Here is a 17,949-nt window from a genome sequence, read left to right as displayed (position 1 = left end):
CTGCTGCCACACTGCTTGCTAGAATGCTGGACTACTGCCGAGAGCCAAGTAAATTACAAAATACTTGATAAACTATGAATTTCGCACAGTTACAGCAATGACACATTTTTAGGAAAAGGGAAGAGTTGAGTGCACACTGAATACGCTAGGCTCCTCTACAGGGAACAAAAGAAGTCGTATTCTACAGAGAAAAATTTAATTCAACAAGACACAAACCATTCCTTGCCATGGTGGTGGTGGTCCCATGTTGTGGAATTCCCTCACATAATCATTGTAGGACTAAAATGAAAGACAGTAATATTAACATTTCTGATGAGCTTCTTTGGAAGCGCAGAAAGCCGAATACAAAACGTTCCCCAAAAGGTGGCATGCACCAACTTACCCCATTTAAAAACACATCTCGTCGAACTCCTGAAAATCGTCTGTTGGGAATAAAAATTTGTAGAACTAAATCTAATTTATCCATACAGACAAGTTACCAGGGCATAAAATGAGTAACATGAACACACCTTACCTGTCTACTTCAGGATATCTGGGATCCTTTATATACCCTGTTCGAACATCAAGCAGTATTAATTCAGTTTACCATCTCAAGTTAACAGTCTTAAAAAATATACTCATTAGAAACTGTCCTTTCATTTTGTGCCAGCCATGAAGCTGCATCTACCTGCCACTGCCCTCACTTTCAAAGTAACTCCCCAAAAGGTACAACTTCTTGTAGACAGTACAGAAAAAGCATATAATGGAGTAACAACATAAAAAAATATTGTACAGATATATACCCATAGGAACCTGCACACAGTATAAATACACAAGGGGGTATCTGTGCAAATAAAGGCTAATTTTAGTCAAACCAATTGGGAATGTCCACAAATTTGAAGGATACTATCCCTTGGCAGTAAGCACGTGGCTGATCCTACTTAACTGTGTATTCAGTAGAATGTGTTCATCTGGGCAACTCTAAAAGGCTGATTTCCTAACAGGTTTTGGATACAATGTTACAGAGAAAATTTAAAAACAACTGAAAAAAAACTATCTGGAAAAGCCCCACACGGGAAGGAATTCTTACAGCTTCAGTATGAAGTAAATTTTAAAGAGCTCAGTAAAACAGTGCAAACATCAGGCATGCTTATGCTAATCAAATAATGCTTCTGAGCTTCATTATCTTTAAAATAATGCTTTCTGTACTCCAAACAATAGTCCTGGAAAGCCAGAGAGCAGCAACAACTCTTTTTGCATCAAACACCACACAGGCTTCACAGTCAAGCTGGAGAGATAAAAGCAGGTTCTTTACAAAGATTTAGAAATCTACTATTGAAATAATGGAATAGATATTTCTAATGGCAGGGAAGCAAGACTCAGTAAATTAGAAGTTACAATTTCTTAATAAAGGCTTTCTGAAGGAAAAAGAAACATGCAATATTACTAGTGTTGTTGCTGCAAACATTTCTTTCTGCAGAAGAGCAAAATTCCTTTCTCAAACTCAGCATTAGACCCCCTTGTAAAAACGCAGTGAAACTTCCCCCATCCCTTCCTCGTGTCAAGCTTGTAAAAAAATGCTCTCTGGAAACAAAACTGAATGTGTGCGGTCATCTCTACACACAGGCTGCAATCTCAGCTGGCTTTCCCAGTTGGAAATTTCCAATAAATACCTTAATTTGACGATTAGTGCATCGACAAGTAGGTCAAACCAATTCTTGTGACAGTACTAAAGCGCTTGAGAGTATCACTCCCGGCGATGTACACAATTCTGAGGCTTTTAAAAGGGCTCAGCCTAGATTAACCCAGCTCTCAGACCAGTGAAACGGTGCCACTGACTTCTGTGAGAGCTGAGTTAAACCAGCAGGCAGCACTCGGGACAAGGCCCAGTTTTATAGCACAGCCGTATCAGTATTTTACTTTTGAATTCATAAGGATACACTAAAAAGAGAAAAAACACTTGTGAACTGGCGCACACAAATCTTCACAGTAAGATATTAACCTGGTCTTTGGTGAAACTCAGGGGCATAGTCAATCCTTGGTTTCTTTCTGCTGTTATGAATATCATAATCTTCTGGTCGACGCCTACACAAATTAGATATCAAAGATTAAACAAGGTTGCTTGGAGCATCCGTCGCAGCAGAATGCCTCACAGGAATAGTTTGAGCTGCCCAGGTCCCAATCTTATCATTCTGAATTCCATCTGCTTCACAGTGTTCTACAGCTTTAAATATGAACTCAAACAATCAGAAACAACAGGCCAGTTAAATACCCTCCACTGTTCCTTTCTGGCTACAGGAGCTTGGGTGGTTAAGGACAGGACTCTACCCATCTGTACCTTTGCACCAAAGGGTAACAAACTTGTCTAAAACAAATTTGAGACTTCAGTTTTAACATTACACTTTCCACATGACATTTTGGAACAACCTAGTGGGTAACAAAAGAATTTACAAAACTAAATACAGTTGAAATAGATGGCAAAATGTATGATTACAGTCAGAAGGCGTGGCCATTGCTGCATTTGATAGCTATGAGATAAGAATTCTATAAAAAGCTTATTTCCATGATATATTTGTCCATAAAACTGCACATGCTCTGTCAAATTGCTTCTTTTCACTGTAGCTTTTCTGACTGGGCAGGCCAATGATATTATTTCTTAACAATTGCTGTTCTAAGCAACTTACCAGCAATGCATCAGTGCCGTTTACAGAAAGTTGAAGAACTCTTAAGCTTTCTAATGATTAAAACACCTGGGGCTCCTTTCTATACAAACAACTCTTCTACAGAAGAGCTGCTGTGTTTAAGAACTTCCTCTCAGGGAGGAAGTTTGATTATAAAACAGTTACATTCCAGCTGCTGTCACGTTTAACACAGAACTGAAAACTGGCTGCTGATTTTGCTCCACCAAGGTACACAAACATGAAGGGGAGCCTCTGACGCTAACATAACAGCATTTCTAAACACAAAGCAGCTACAAACCCATTCCCTTCCCCCCACCCCAGCAACATCATTCCTTATGACAAGAAATTAACACTTTCTTAAATTGCTTAATTAACCGTGCAACTTGCTTACTGAATAACAAGCTCGTGTAGCTTTTAGTTTTATAAAGAGCAATTTTTCCTCCCCCTTCCCACCTTCAGATTTAAAGCCCACCATACCCAGTTACTAAGCTTTTTTTAAATGAAAGCAGAATCTTTACTAAGAGCAAAAACCCCAAAAAACCAAAGCAGTTGCATCTACAGCAAAATCAAATCAAGGAAAATAAAAGCTGGTGTAAAAAATAAACATACCGCTTTCTTGTAGTTTTGAGAGTGCATTTACGACCGGTATAATATATGATAGAAACAGTTCATATAGTAGTCCAACTACTGACTTTAAGCTGTAAGCCACACACATAAATGGAGGCCCTGGCAGGCTTGAGAAGGTGTGGTGGTGTTATATGTATAGTTTGCAGTCCATTGCAAAACCTTCACTCGCATATACTTTATTGCACTGGAAACCTCTTAGCTTAACTTCAAATGCCATCTTGGTGTTCAGTCCTTTAAAGCCAAAAATAGGGGGGCGCTGCCAGGTTTCCTCCTACCTACTCGTTACAGTGTCCTTTTTAAGCTCAAGGAAATGGGGACTCTTGTTGGGTATCTGTACCTACCACAGGACGTTTCCACAAAGAGGAAACTTTATCAAAGGTTTCAGCCCCAAACCATACATCAGTCTGTATGCAAAGTGGCTACTCGGGGAAAAGGTGTTTGGCAGAAGGGCTAATATCAGTTCTTTGCAAAGACTTCTCCAATCCTGTAACAAGTTATACCCCCTTTTTTCCTGGAAAATGATGTTAAGTTCATATAGCAGTGATCAATAACCATGTCGATCCTCTAAAAATACTTTAAGTCCACAGGTACTGCCAGCATCTGGGAAGGTTGTATATACAGACACAGCAACAGCCATTCTTTTTGGTTTGTTGCCGGGTCTCCAAGGGCCACTTGATCCCTTTTGGAAAGAACCTACTGTTTTCAGAAGCTCAGCAAGATGTGTGATTTCAGTGGTTACATGTTAGAGAATATCTGGCAATGGGGTTAACACATCACGGTGCCACAATTTGAAACAGTCCCAATAATGCTCCTCTTGAATATCAAAATAACTTAAATATTTTATCCTCAAAATGAGGCGGCATCTTCTGCAAAATTCTAAGTGATCCTTATAAAAGTCCCATATTTGATAAGGCTTATCCAGAGACACACCTGAAAGAAAAGGCTTTTACAAGATATTAACACATTTTTGGCACATAAATATTTCCTTCTCTCCATCTAGCCTGCTCATCATCAAGCCAAGCTTACCTACAGCTAGCATTACACGTTGCATTATCGAGATAAAAGATCTAGTCTAAACTAGACAGCACTTTAAAGAGCTTTTTTTTTTCTGCAAAAGCAAAGATCCCCATTTTCCTCTTGAAAAATGACAGACCGGGGAACCATGTGAAATCCTCAATGAAGCCACAAACTTGTCCATGCAGCTTGATTTGAGGATTTTCTCTCTTCTTTATCGCAGGGAAAGCTTTGACGAATCATATTCCTCCATCACGTTATTCTGATACATGTGCTTATTATCAGTCCAAAGAACGTTTCTAACCTTCCCACGTCCCGAACGGGGTCTCGACGGGATGGACGTCCTCTTGATCGGGGTTGTGAGTGCATTCTTCTCCTGTGCCTCATTTTATGAATGACTTGATACAAGTCAATACTTTCATCAGGAGGGAAGAGAAGACAAAGTTGGGTTCCACATTCCGGCTCAATTTCCTAGAATTAGTTAGAAGTTCAGTAGTGGTTTATTAACTGAAAAAAAACAAAACTCTCCCCAAATACATTGACAACATACATGAAAAATAACCCAAGAAGACACTGGAAGAGATTTCAGTATGACTAGAGGCAGAGCAAAATTCACTTACATTACCTTTCACTCTTTAGGCACTACTTAGAATTTTCATAAAACAGTCCAACACTTGGGGCAACCACATCTTCCCATGAGACATACAGGCCAATTCACTGTTTTGCTACAAAATCAGAGCATTGTTTTTCATCACAAAGAAAATGATCACCTATTACAGAGAGAAAAGCAACACACGTAGGAAAAAAAATCCATCCCAGCTTCACATATAAAGCCATGGCCTGATGAAGTTGACTACTACCACTCAGAAGTGAGTTCTTCAGCGCATGACAGACAGGTCCTTGAAAATACCAGCTCAGTGCCTGACATCAGTCAAATAAACCAATCGTGCCTTCAGTATTATTAGGAAAGGAACACAGAACAAGAAAGTCATTATACCACATAGGAAGTCCATGTTCTACCCACACCATAAATACCAGGTGCAGTTCTGACCCCTGCATCTCAAAAAATAGGAGAAGGGTAGGGATGGGAAAGCTTCAAAGCAGGGCACCAAGGATAACTGAATGAGCTCAACAATTCCTACACGCAATGACTGCGCAGGTCGGGTTTCTCCAGCCTAGAATCAAAGAGGAATACGTGGGGTATGGGAAACAAGACACCACGAATTGTTTGGAGGAGAGAGGGACAGAGATCAACTTGTCGACTCCCTCTTCCGGTGCAAGAACTCAGGGCCATCAAATGAAGCGAGCAGGAGCCAGGTGCCAAATCCAAAAAAGCACTTCTTCAACCTGGTGAGTAGCAGGCCTTTGGAACACCTTCCCAAAGGACGTCCTCAGAAGAGATCCATTCAGGGTTACACAAAATGTAAATGGATGAACAACCACTTCAGGAAGTGAAAAGCAGGGAGAGCAAGCATCAGACAATGCTTGCCCAGTACCTAACAGTACAGCAGTTTTATGAAAAAAGATGAAACTCATGTCTGGATTGCAACAGTGAACAAAACATTAAAAATGTATTTCCTTGACCATTTAACAGAAACAAAGCAAACTGATTTTTTTTTAAAAGTTCACACTATATTAAAACCAAGACAAAAAAATACTGTTTTACTTCTGCTACCCAAAGTGAACGTGTGTATGGGCAAAATAATGCAGAGCCTACATTTTCCATATGGCGTGGGGATGACGTGACTCCCATCTTGCCTTAAGAAAGCAGAACCTGTTACTGTAGTCAAGGCTGGGTTACTCGATGACAGCAGCAACACACCTGCACTCACACACTTCAGAAATCAGTCTATGCCCAGAGCAGTACAGTATATAAAAATGCAATGCAGAACACAGGGAAACACAAGAACTTCTTCTTAAAAACTGCTGCTATATAGGTTTGCACACCATACAATGCAAGGCACGTTACATTTCAAATGTAAAATATTCCTTCACATATTCTGAAGGAAACATTGTTTATGACAAAGATGATGAGGGAATTGGCACAGCATTGTGTTCTGTTTCCTTCTTCCACCACAATGTTAGAAATAAGGCAAGTGCCCCTGTCACAGCACTCTACTGCAGGTAAAAATCGATCTAAAAAGATTCCAAATCTTCTGTACATACAGAGCTGAAAGCAAGCACTAGATGTGGGTTAAAGAGAAAAAAATATTAACAAACCTGTCCATCGCGTCCGATCTTTACTGGCTTATGTTCATTCCAAGGATTGGTCAGGTGAGCAGATTTAGTGAACGGCAATTCACGCCTAAATATGCAAGTGGCATCATTTATACTTTTGCCTCAGTTTGAAAGATTAAAAATGCAAACAGCAGGACATTAAATACAAAATAATCCTGTTACCCTCTGTTACCCAGAGACCAGTGTCAGGTCTCTGAACTGATGTATCAGTATGCGTTAAGTATTAGTAACTGAAGATTTCACTTTGACTTACTGCAATATTAACTAGCATAGCCCGTACTATGACAGCCTGTCTTAATATTTCTTCTTTGTACAACATCGAGACTGTACTTGCTTATTACCTCACCATCTCAATACTCTGACCAGTCTCTATGTGAGGGGGCAGCATCCCTGAGCATCTGAGCTAACTATGAAGCTAGAACAGCTTTGAGATGGAGGTGGAGCCGGTAACTTCCAGAGGACTTTTCCAACCTAGATTTTTCTCCAAGTCAAAGTCTCACCTTCCCCGTATTTAGTCTTTCTGGCAGCCCAAAGTACTTGTACAACCATGCAGTATATTTCACAGGACTGCTAGAGAACTTGTTCCTAAGAGAGGTTTAAAACCTTTTCTGTCAGACATCGTTAAATCAACGAAGATACTGCTCACAACCAATACATTGTGCAAAGTATCTGTAGTATCTCATCTGTTATTTGGAGTAGTAGCACATTCTCTGTTCAGTCAGATCTGTCCTACGGGATTCTTTTTCCTTTTTATCCACAGCTGTCTATTCAAGTGAACAGCTGCTTTTACTCAAAGGCTTCAGAAAAGTTTTCAGGTTTCAGTGCAAGAGATCAGTCAAGGAGCACAATCAAGTGTTAAAAAAAAAATCTCTAAATTAATTAATTGTCTACATAATAAAAATTGTACACTGCATGGCAGGTACAGACCTGAGTCCCAAGCTCAGTAACAAGGAGGCATGGACCTGGGGAGATCTGGAGGACAGACCTCTGGTTCAGTGGAGTTTTCAAAAGGACGCTCTCAGCATCCGAGTGAGTAAAGGACAGCAGTGGTATTATAATGCCTTGTTACTAACCAGCAACAGAGATGAACAATTACTTACCTGCAAATCCAGTCAATTTTAAAAACACCTCCCAACATTTTTGCATTCATTCCTGCAGGCAGCACCCAGTGTATAGGTGATCCTCCGTGATGGGACTCTGAAGACAGTCTTGCAAATCCTAAAAGATTTCACATCACTTGTAACACAGATACGACAGAAAAGCTACTGCACATAAAACTCACTTTCACTTACCTTGATAACAGCTCCCTTTCCCTTACCTTGGAATTTGCCACTCTCTCTTACAGAAAATATCAAAATAACACTCCTCGCTGATCTAAATGCAGCATTCAGCTTCTTTTCATTCACTGGAAGTGTCGACCATACTCCCTAAAACAAAGCAACCCCCACCCCCAAAATGAGTTAATCTCAAGTTAACAGAAGTAACAAAGTGCAGATGAGGAAAACAAGACCAAATGAATGTCCTGGGATACAAGATAACGGAAAGAGGAAGGTTTTGCTAAATTCACGTCCTTCAAAAAACACATTTTTAACCTGCCCCGTGATGAAACTTTACAACATTGGCTTCTCAGTTTTTTTACTTTAACACTGCAGATGCATGCAGAGCATCTCTAAGGTTTCAGTTGTAATCATGAAAGGCAGATATATGAAAACCTTTGCCTTTACGATTTTTAATGTATGTTCTAAGTGACCTCAGGACTTCAGGTATTATAAATACACACAAACTATGACAAATCAGCAGCACATGTACTGAAAGGTGGGCAGAATTCAGTGAACTTCTTTGTATGAGATCTGTTTGAGACAGACTTTAAAAACTTTTAGTGAAAGCCCAGAAACATGAAAGACACCGGACCAACATTTTACACTGGCAAGACAACTCAGAACAGTTTGTTCAGCCTCTCACAACCCCGCCTACTAAATCCTACCTCTTCCCTTTCACCAGCCATTGTGTAGCACAATAAAACCCAATCTGTTTTAAGGTACCAACTGAGCTGAGCTGTGTAATACCAGTTTGCTGTACCACTATTCAGCAAGATCAGTTCCCCAGGTCATTCTTTGGGCAAAGTCATGAGGAGAAGCTCATGCTATGTTCAAACTTCAGCCTCAGAATATGGTCTAGGGTATACCAAAGAAAATGTTCCTCACGTTCCTTTTTTATTGAAGATATGTTCTCATGTCCTACTCTGTGCTCAGATCAGTACTTGCCTGACTGACAACTCATCTGAGTCAGAGAAGTACCTGGGGTTGTTTCTAGCTTTCAGTTCGATGTGCATTGCTTTAGGCTACTGTGAAGACCTGCTGTGAACCAGAACAACTCATTACATTGGTACCACAAATCCAACTTCATGAAGGTGCAGTGGCAAAGCACTATGCACTGAGAGACAAAGCATCCACTCTGAGAACTTTAGGAACAAGGATACCATTGCAGCCCAAAATGGGGATGAGGAGCAGAAAGGATACACTACTCTAAACAGTGAAAGTGAACACCAGTTAGAATGGTGTTCACTGCACAGATCACACCCAAAGCTGGGGGCAGAGAGGGAAACCAAACCTGTCCAGGGGTTTTAATATTCGTTTAATCATTTTAGTGCTGTTTTATTTTAGAATATCTTCATTGATAGAATCACCTACTCTGTGTATATTGTGTACAGTGAATCAACTATTTGCTCTACAAGCTGTTCCAAATAACACATGCAAATAGGAAACCACCGGAGTGGCTTAGTGCCATTCCTCAGCAGCTGAAACCCAGTGCACTGGAATCCTGCCCAAAGAACTCCCTTACACCAGCGCTGATCCCTGAATCAATTGAAAAAAAAAAATTACTTATACAGCAGGAAGTGAAAGCTAAAACAACCTTCTGAACCTCTTCATGGGACAGCAATATGAACACAGGTGCTGGTGAACGGGAGAAAATACCATCACAGCATTCCCAGTTGTGGTTGGCCTAGGACACGGTATCAAACAGACCTTGAGGCCCCTTCTTCACTCTACTCTTGGCCAGATAAATGACTGATGGTCTAGAAACTTTTCTAGGTTACAGTGGAAGCAGAATAGCTACCCTTGAAGGACCAATGAGCAGTAGCTTTCATCCTTGCTTCTACCAGCATCTGAGTGAGGGAGAAAAGAATGCATCTATCCATATGCTTTTCTGGAGTAAGGTGGGTGTGTTTGAAACCAGAGTGATCGGTATGAAGAAAATCCAACATACCTTAGCTTTAGCAAGCGATACGTTTTCATGGTTATTACTCTTGATGAGAAAGAATCTTGCATCTTGGAGAATGTATTTAAGTTTACTTGTTTGGTCTGAAAAAAACAAGGTGTCAAATAAGCTGAACTGTAAATATTTACAGCTGTCAAAAATGTTTGAATGCAGATAGTTGGTTGTTTCCTTCAAAATATACTGTGTATCCCACCCAATTCCTACCTATTGATTATCAGAGTCAACCACCCAAAGCGAAAAATTGCAGTCTAAGCTGTAGAGCACAAAATGCCAGGGGAAACCGAATCAGAAATAAAGCTTAGATAATCAGATAAAGAAAAAATAAAATAAAATCAGCATGATTCAGTGATGTTCCGATATACAGGGCTTACTTCCTTGCTGAGGAGCCTTTTGATACATACTGGGTTACGCTGGCATCAGCAAGAGTTGTGCAATAGAGAATGCCGAAATGTTCCTTTTTTTGGATGTAAGCACTTTTATGTTTTTGCTTTGCCACCTCTGCAAGGGGCAAAGCGACTGAGTTTTTTGCATACTGCTCTCAACACATGCAGAAGCAGCTCAAGATTCACTTGCTATGCTCAGAACTGATTTATATCGGAACATGACCACGCACAGGTAGTTTAATGAATAGAGACAATGGCTTGCTATGGGGCATGCATTAAAAATTCAAATTTAAATGATACCTTTTTGGACAGCACGAACGGAAGATGATAATTTCTCATGCTTCTTTTCTGAACCTGTGTTTAGCCAAAGTACATTTGTTCAGATTGAGCCTTAATAGCGATAATATACAATTTCTACAGCCTTGTCACATACAATTTTCATTCATGACAAATTATGCTTTCTGGCGCGCACACACACACACAAAAAATACTATTCAATGTGCACCAGTGTTTTGTTTTGGTTTTTTTTGTTTGTTTTGGTTTGGTTTTGGGTTGTTTGTTTTGGTTTGGGTTTTTTTAAATAGTATTTGAACAATTTCCTACTCAGAAAACTAGTCACTGAATCATCATCTTCCAAGTTTAAAAAAAAGGTGAAAATTCCACTTAAGCAACAGAATAGCATTAAAGTAACGAGAAAGCCTACTTCCCCCCAAAGGTATCCACACACAACATGCCAGAAGTCAATACCAAATTATACAAAGCTACATACCCCATCAATCTCTACAGCCAGTTACGTTTATCTGAGATTACACATTAAGATTTGATGCAAGTCAGGATGACAAGCAATAAAAGAAAGAATACCTGCATACGACTCTGATGCAGAACTTCCACTTCTGTCAAAAACAATGGGTGAGATACCTCTAGCTCTCTTCCTCTCCTTCTTTTTCTCATCTAAAAATAAACCCGTAATGAATAAAAGCAGGATTTTCAACACCAAGTGGCAGGCAAGATTGAGATTAAAAGTACTGAGACAGGAAAATAACATCTGTGATACTGAAGTTAGCATTTGCATGTGAAAATTGTGGTTGCTGGCCCAAAACTATCACGCACAAAAGAAGCAAATGCTCATTACTCAAGCTTTTCATTCACAAAAGGAATACAAATGCCACAAATTTAGTATTTCCGTGCAAAGTTGAGAGACAGAATTTCTCTCCTAGGTGTTTTAGCAAGGGTAGTTCAAGTCTTCTCTCCAGCCAAATTTGCAACACAGAGCACAAACTGTGTCGCGACGGCGATACAGGCTCATTCACTCTGAGCTCAACAAAACGGCAAGAGGTATGAAAACAAAACACTGGCACACAGGCAGTTATTTCCACTCTTAGAATTGTTATATTATAACAGGGAGCTTTTGAGAACAGTTACTGCTGCTTCACTTGTCTTTAGGTTACACCTTTCTGTCCTCCAACTCCAAACAGCAGAGCTGAGCCAAAAAAGGCATTATGTTAAGCGGGTTGACCACCTATGAGACTTCAGACAAGGAAGACAGACAAGAGGAATCGTAAGAGGATTGCAAGGCTCCTTCTTAAAAAAACCAAAAACCAGCCAAAACCAAAAGTATTTACACTGTTAACACTTCACACCTAAGTCTGGACCAGTTATAACACTCAACTGCGAAGCATCTGTTTCTAGTTTCTGCTTAAAGCATTCCTCTCTTTCTAAGTTTGCCCTAAGAGCTCATCATTTCAACTTCGGTTTAGATTTCCTACGCTGAAGGCACCCATCATTTAAGATTCAACTAACCTTCCCTGGGGAGATGGTGCTTTTACTACACTGGACCACCTGGTCCCTCAGCTAGATGAATGCAGACTGGCTCAACCCCAACTTGAAATTAACTGTATGGGAAACTAACCCACCAGACACCTAAGAAAATACCAACTCTAAGGTTTGAAAGCATTGAACCGCAAGGCCAAAGCAATCAAAACCACTGCAAATCCTCAGCATGATATTCCCAAGTTCTAGCGTAAGGAAACAGCACTTTCCAGGATGCTTTTTCCCAGCCTATGGTATTTCATCATTAACATCTTACTGGCTTGTGCTACTATGGCGTACTTTAGACACTGGCGGAAGTGGTTATTTTTAAAAGCAGCCAAACTTCTAATGGCAACGTATTTCAGATTAGCACGGTAGATGTCACCTACCTGATGCCTCTGAACCAGATCCAGATCTGACCGACCCATCTGTGAAAGAGGCTGATTCAGAATCAGAATCACTAGCTTCACTCCGTGTGTCATAGTCATTTCCTTCCTTCTGATCCCTCTCATCCTGTTCATACTCTTCTTCGTCCTCCTCCCCATCCTCTTCCACCTCTTCGTCCTCCTCCCCTTCGTCGTCTTCCTCTTCTTCCATTCCTTCCTCCTCATTCTCTGTATTGCCTTGTTCAGAGGAACCACTACTGCCAGTCTCGTGATCTGAGCAATATTCCTCAGAGTTCACCTCTTCTTTAGAAGAGTGGCTGGATCTGCTCGGTCTTCTATCCACATCATGCCTGATTCTCTGATGTTTAAAGAAAAAGTGAATCAGCAGTCATATAACACTGTCAGGATGCACACACAGTCCTAAGAGAATGTGCCTTATAAAAGTCTCATGTAATGGCTTTATTTATAAGGCAGCAAGACTACTTAGTACCTCTGAACCATCTGGGGTAGACGACTTTGCCCTTCTGTCAATATCCCTCTTCCTCAGGCAAGTTTTTTCTGGTTGTCCTTTATAAGGATCCCTGGAACTGCTCGACACACGCATCTTTCGATCACCATCTGGCCGCTTGTTTCTGTCAGACCTTTGATACTCCTCATTCTTGTATTCGGATACTGGTTTTCCCTTCGTACTCACTATTCTCTTGTTATTGCTAACTGATGAACTAGGAGGCTTTGGCATCATCTGTCTCGATGAGTGCACGGAAGGTTTTTGTCTCTTGCTTTCAGCGTTTTCCATCCTGTCAGTGTTTCTTTTCGATCCTTAAATAGAAAGAGAGATGAAGTTTAATGGGATTTTGGACATCAAACCAAAAACTGTGCAGAGGCACCTACTTTCTCTACCTTGGGTAATTCCCCTCTTGCAGTCACAGGTAGCATCTTCCAGCTGTAGGCTTTGCAACAACACTCAAAACTGCTTGTTAGGAACAGCTGATGTTCTAAAACTCGTATTTTACTTTAAAAGGACAATCCTTCAGACGTGGGTGGGTGTTTTCTAAATTTCATACACGAGAATGCTAAATTAAATGCTTATGGGATTGGCCTAAAGCCAAATCAAGAACTGAGCTGGTACCAGACTTTGGGGCCCCCTTGCTCCGTTTCACCTCATCGAATCAAAAAGGGCAGTCATTTTCTAACAGCAAATAAATTCACAACAAGCCAGACTCAGCAATTGCTTCTGAGACAAAAGGAAACCTGGTTAACAGTTTGCTTGAAAGACCAGGTGGAAAAGCAGATGCCCATGATGTAAAGACTTTTGGAACTCTTCCACTCTTTGAATCAGGTTATAAGCACTGCTAAATCAAAGACTTTAACCCTAATAAGAAAGACGGTTTTTACCATTTATGTTCCTGTGGGACATCCACTACCGGAGTCACCTACCCTTTTTCTCACTTTTATCTTGCTCACTGTCAGGGTTATACAACTCATCATCTTGGTCAGGAGCATCAGTCAAAATGTCATCCAGAACATTCAGTTCACCATCTGAAAACACACGAACAAAGCGTGAAAAACAACTGTTAACAGTCCAGAGATGTAAACCACAGCAGAACTAGCATTTACAAACCCAAATATTGACTTTAAGGTTACAGATCTGGCACAAGGCAACATTAACGCCACCTTGATTTTTCCCCATTTTCAGTTGGAAGGATCATTTTAATCAAGAATTAAAATGCATCACAGGATGCATTCAGGCCCCTGAGTACAGTCCAAGTTGGCTCCTCATGTGCGCACAAGCTGACCTACAAATGACAGCTTAACAAAAAAGCCTGTATAAAATTTGAGAAAAAGGAGACTGGGAGATAGTCCGAGTGCCATAAGCACTCTTCAAAATCCTGAGGAACCTGCTCCTTACATTATCTCCCCTCCTGCCCCGCTATGTTTGCTGTCGTGGCTGTGTTAGTAGGGTGAATTTTGTGGTTCACCTACATGTAGAAAAAAAAACTCAACAGAGCAAGTTAACAACAAGAATGTAAGCTGGGTCACCCCACTGATGAAGGGGAAAGTAGTAATTAATTCCAAGCTGCTTTGGAAAAAAAAAATAAAGCTACAACTAATTCACCTTGATTAAAAGGGAAGTTTAAGAAAATTCATGCTAGAAGCAGTAAATGACCACACTTGGAAATAGTGACAAATTTTAAAGGTTGTGTGACCAATTCTGTTTCACTTTGCCTGAACCCAAAGAGGAAATATGGTGATTCTTGCAGAAGGATTCTGCAGCTTTAAGGCAGTGGACCTATATTCCAATCACTTTAAAAATAACAGCGAACTAAGCCTAAGCACACAAAGGGAAAAATAACAGAAAAGGTATTAATTTGGGAATCTTGTACTTCTTTTCCTAATCTCTGGAATCCATAGCTCTTTCCACTTTATATAACTATGATTCAATTTTCTGTGCTCAGGAAAAGGAAAGCAGAGCAAACTCCAGGGGTTCAGCTAGTTGACAGGGGCTCCTGCAGTGGACAAAACTGGGATGAGGCAGCAAACCCCAAGTCCTCCACAGTTTGGCAACTTGTCCATCTCAAAATCTTGAGCTGTGCCACAAGAGAAGTTTTACACCTTGATACTAAAGGAGACACAACCCACATCAGAAAACAAGTCAGTATTAGCATTGTATTTCTACTATATGCTACTGAACCTGAAGTCAGCATGTGTGCTCACTTTCCTGCTGACATTACTGTTTTCTGTGGCAGGGGAATGCAGAAAGTGGTCCCTGAACTGCACAGTTGCTGTAGCTGATGCAAAGGAAGCAGTGCAGAGGTATGTGTCTATCAAGCCCTTCCCTGGAAGTTTACAGTTAGAGGGCATTTAAATATAACATGAAGCTGCATCGTAATTCTCTTGGGAACAGACCTTTATGCCTGTAGATACCTATATATCCACATGTTACTGGTAAGATATGGAAGTTACAGGTTCATGGCCGTGCAACTGCTAAAATAGGGCTTCAATTTCCTGGTTTGCATTCTGCTTCCCCCTGGAAGACCAGGCCAGTTCAGAGGACAAGGTATTTTTTTACTAGAGACCAATGAAAAAGATGCACCAGGATTAGAATTTTAACCAGATCACCCATGCTGAACGTTAGCTTTGCTTCCCTTTTGGTGAGGCAACAGCACACTCGAGTAAACTACATTTAACCTAGCTACTGCAGTACCATTCAGAGATGCTGAAAGACTCATGTATCAGCTGGTTTAGAAATAAATGAGAAGGAGAATTTAATGGAATAAGCCAGTCTGACACACAGTCTCTGATAAACCCCTTCTGGGTTAGGCGGGCCAGATATATAGCTGAAACCTTAAACAAGGACACAAAAGACAGGAGCAGGATGAGTTTCCTCCCACCCCTTTCTGCAGATGCATCTATCAACTTTATTTAAAAATTAATTTCCAGATTTATTTAGCAGCCTGGAGATGAAAAAAGGGCAATCTGAACACCCAGTTCCCATCTCTCACTCGTATCAGGTATACTGCTCAACCAAATTCCACAAGAGGATTCCACTCACCGAACTGTCACTGTTAGTGTTCAACCCGATGAGCTCAATTATCTCAGACAGATCAAGATAAGCATCAGGAAAAGCACAAAAAACCATAAAAGAAACAGAAAAAGAGTAGAGGACAGATTTCTTACAGTTCATCACTGCTGAATGGGGAAGATCCAAATGAGTCCTTTTCATTACAGACACTCCCAACTGGGCTCTCCTGCAACTCATCTTTTGGTGACTCTGGGGTGTCTTGGATCCTTCCATGAACAAATTTAACTCACCTGAAACAGCAGGAAAGTAACCTGGGGAGGCCATTTTTCCTCTGCTGGCCATGAGCGTTAGATCTATTCAAGGAAGGGTCCAAGCAAAAAGCTGGCTTGGCAAACAGAGGAGATAAGACCAGGCGATTTCAAACCAGAAGAGTATGTTGAGATTCACTTCCACTTTTTAAAGCAGTGAAACAGCATGTCTCTTCCAAAAGGAGCATAAAAATATTGCATTTACAGTAGAAATAAGTTCAGTTACACACAAATGTACATTATCACCTTCTATTCAGTCAAAATCATCCCTTTCATAGAGCAGAAAATTAAAAGCAAATAAAAATACACAACAGAAACATTTTTTGTTTGCTACTCATGACCTGATCACTGTCAGTGACAAAAAAGAACAAACACCCCCCCAAAGAACAAAAAAATTCAAGCCTACCTAGGTAAGTGATGACATGAGCAGAAATCTATAGATGACAAGAGTAAACATTTCAATTCACTGCACATCCAAGGTGGCAGCTCACATCTATTTCAGCCCAACCTGATCACATCCTATCCCGCCAGTCTTACAGTAATAATAAATCACGCACCAGAAATAATTTTATTCATCCGTTCTAGCAAAATCTAGTGTGATTTTTTTTTTTTACGTAATCCGATTTCACAATAAATACAACAGGCAGCTGCTCCGACAAAGCATTTTATGGACATCTATCCTGCAAAAACACCTTACGTGAAATGTATTCCACAAAAATCCATAACGAGGTAAACCAAACCACACCACCAGTGATCCTTAAGCTTTTTTATAAACACTGCTATTATCTGCACTAACAACCAAGTAACAATCATAGGATCCCAGAACGGTTTGGGTTGGAAGGGACCTTAAAGACCATCCAGTTCCAACCCCCCTGCCATGGGCAGGGACACCTTCCACTAGACCAGGTTGCTCCAAGCCTCATCCAGCCTGGCCTTGGACACTTCCAGGGATGGGGCATCCACAGCTTCTCTGGGCAACTTGTCCCAGTGCCTCCCCACCCTCTCCGGGAAGAACTTCTTCCTGATGCCTAATCTAAACCTCCCCACTTTCAATTTAATCCCATTACCCCTTGTAAAAAGCCCCCCCCAGCTTCCCTGTAGCCCCTTCAGGTACTGGAAAGCTGCAATAAGGTCTCCCCGGAGCCTTCTCTTCTCCAGGCTGAACAAGCCCAACTCTCCCAGCCTGTCTCCACAGAAAAGGTGAATATCTTAAATCTAAACTTTAGCTTTATTTCTTAAATGGACTATTTTGTGAGGACTGACTCATAACTTCCCAGAAAACATGCAGATCACTTCAGCTTCCGCAGACCGTGAAGGGCAGTTATAAAAGTTGTGGAATATACATTACCTTGGAAACGTTCATAGAATCCCAGAATGGGTTGGGATGGGAGGGACCTTAAAGACTATTTAGATCCAACCCCGATTCCTTTAATTCAAACTTACTTACCCACAGTACCCAGAAAACATAACCGACTGCAAAATCCCAAGCAAAAAAATCGCCAAATAATAATTCTAACATCAGCTTCTGCTTGACAAAGTAACTGTGTCCCCCAGCGGAAAATCGTGCAAGAAATACGGCTAGGGATCCAAGCAGAAATAAAGAAAAGCAGCTAGTTCTTGTGAGAAGACAAGCAGCAGCAACTCGCTGCCACCGACGCTGAAGTCGGGGCCCAGGAAGTGACTCCGATTGCCGCTGCTGAAGTCACCTTGCCCCGAGCCCGC

General features: G+C 40.9%; 1 protein-coding gene across 1 annotated transcript in view; it reads right to left on the bottom strand.

Annotated features, from left to right (window-relative positions):
* YTHDC1 (YTH domain containing 1) overlaps positions 1-16,203 on the bottom strand; it is an 18,773-nt gene extending 2,570 nt beyond the window's left edge. Inside the window, exons 1-15 of the mRNA XM_010149861.1 lie at positions 16,075-16,203; positions 13,834-13,935; positions 12,887-13,215; positions 12,400-12,754; positions 11,063-11,152; positions 10,502-10,555; positions 9,807-9,901; positions 7,858-7,966; positions 7,640-7,757; positions 6,522-6,606; positions 4,606-4,772; positions 1,982-2,064; positions 515-551; positions 383-422; positions 217-279 (exon numbers count right to left, since the gene is read on the bottom strand). Of these exons, the coding sequence (XP_010148163.1) occupies positions 217-279; positions 383-422; positions 515-551; positions 1,982-2,064; positions 4,606-4,772; positions 6,522-6,606; positions 7,640-7,757; positions 7,858-7,966; positions 9,807-9,901; positions 10,502-10,555; positions 11,063-11,152; positions 12,400-12,754; positions 12,887-13,215; positions 13,834-13,935; positions 16,075-16,192 (1,845 nt within the window). The 5' untranslated portion in view covers positions 16,193-16,203. The remainder of the gene's footprint in view (positions 1-216; positions 280-382; positions 423-514; positions 552-1,981; positions 2,065-4,605; positions 4,773-6,521; positions 6,607-7,639; positions 7,758-7,857; positions 7,967-9,806; positions 9,902-10,501; positions 10,556-11,062; positions 11,153-12,399; positions 12,755-12,886; positions 13,216-13,833; positions 13,936-16,074) is intronic.
* Between the last annotated feature and the right edge of the window lie 1,746 nt (positions 16,204-17,949).

Source organism: Eurypyga helias, unplaced genomic scaffold, assembly GCF_000690775.1.
Source record: "Eurypyga helias isolate BGI_N326 unplaced genomic scaffold, ASM69077v1 scaffold21404, whole genome shotgun sequence".
Lineage (NCBI taxonomy): Eukaryota > Metazoa > Chordata > Aves > Eurypygiformes > Eurypygidae > Eurypyga > Eurypyga helias.
This window is presented reverse-complemented; position numbering and strand designations above follow the sequence as displayed.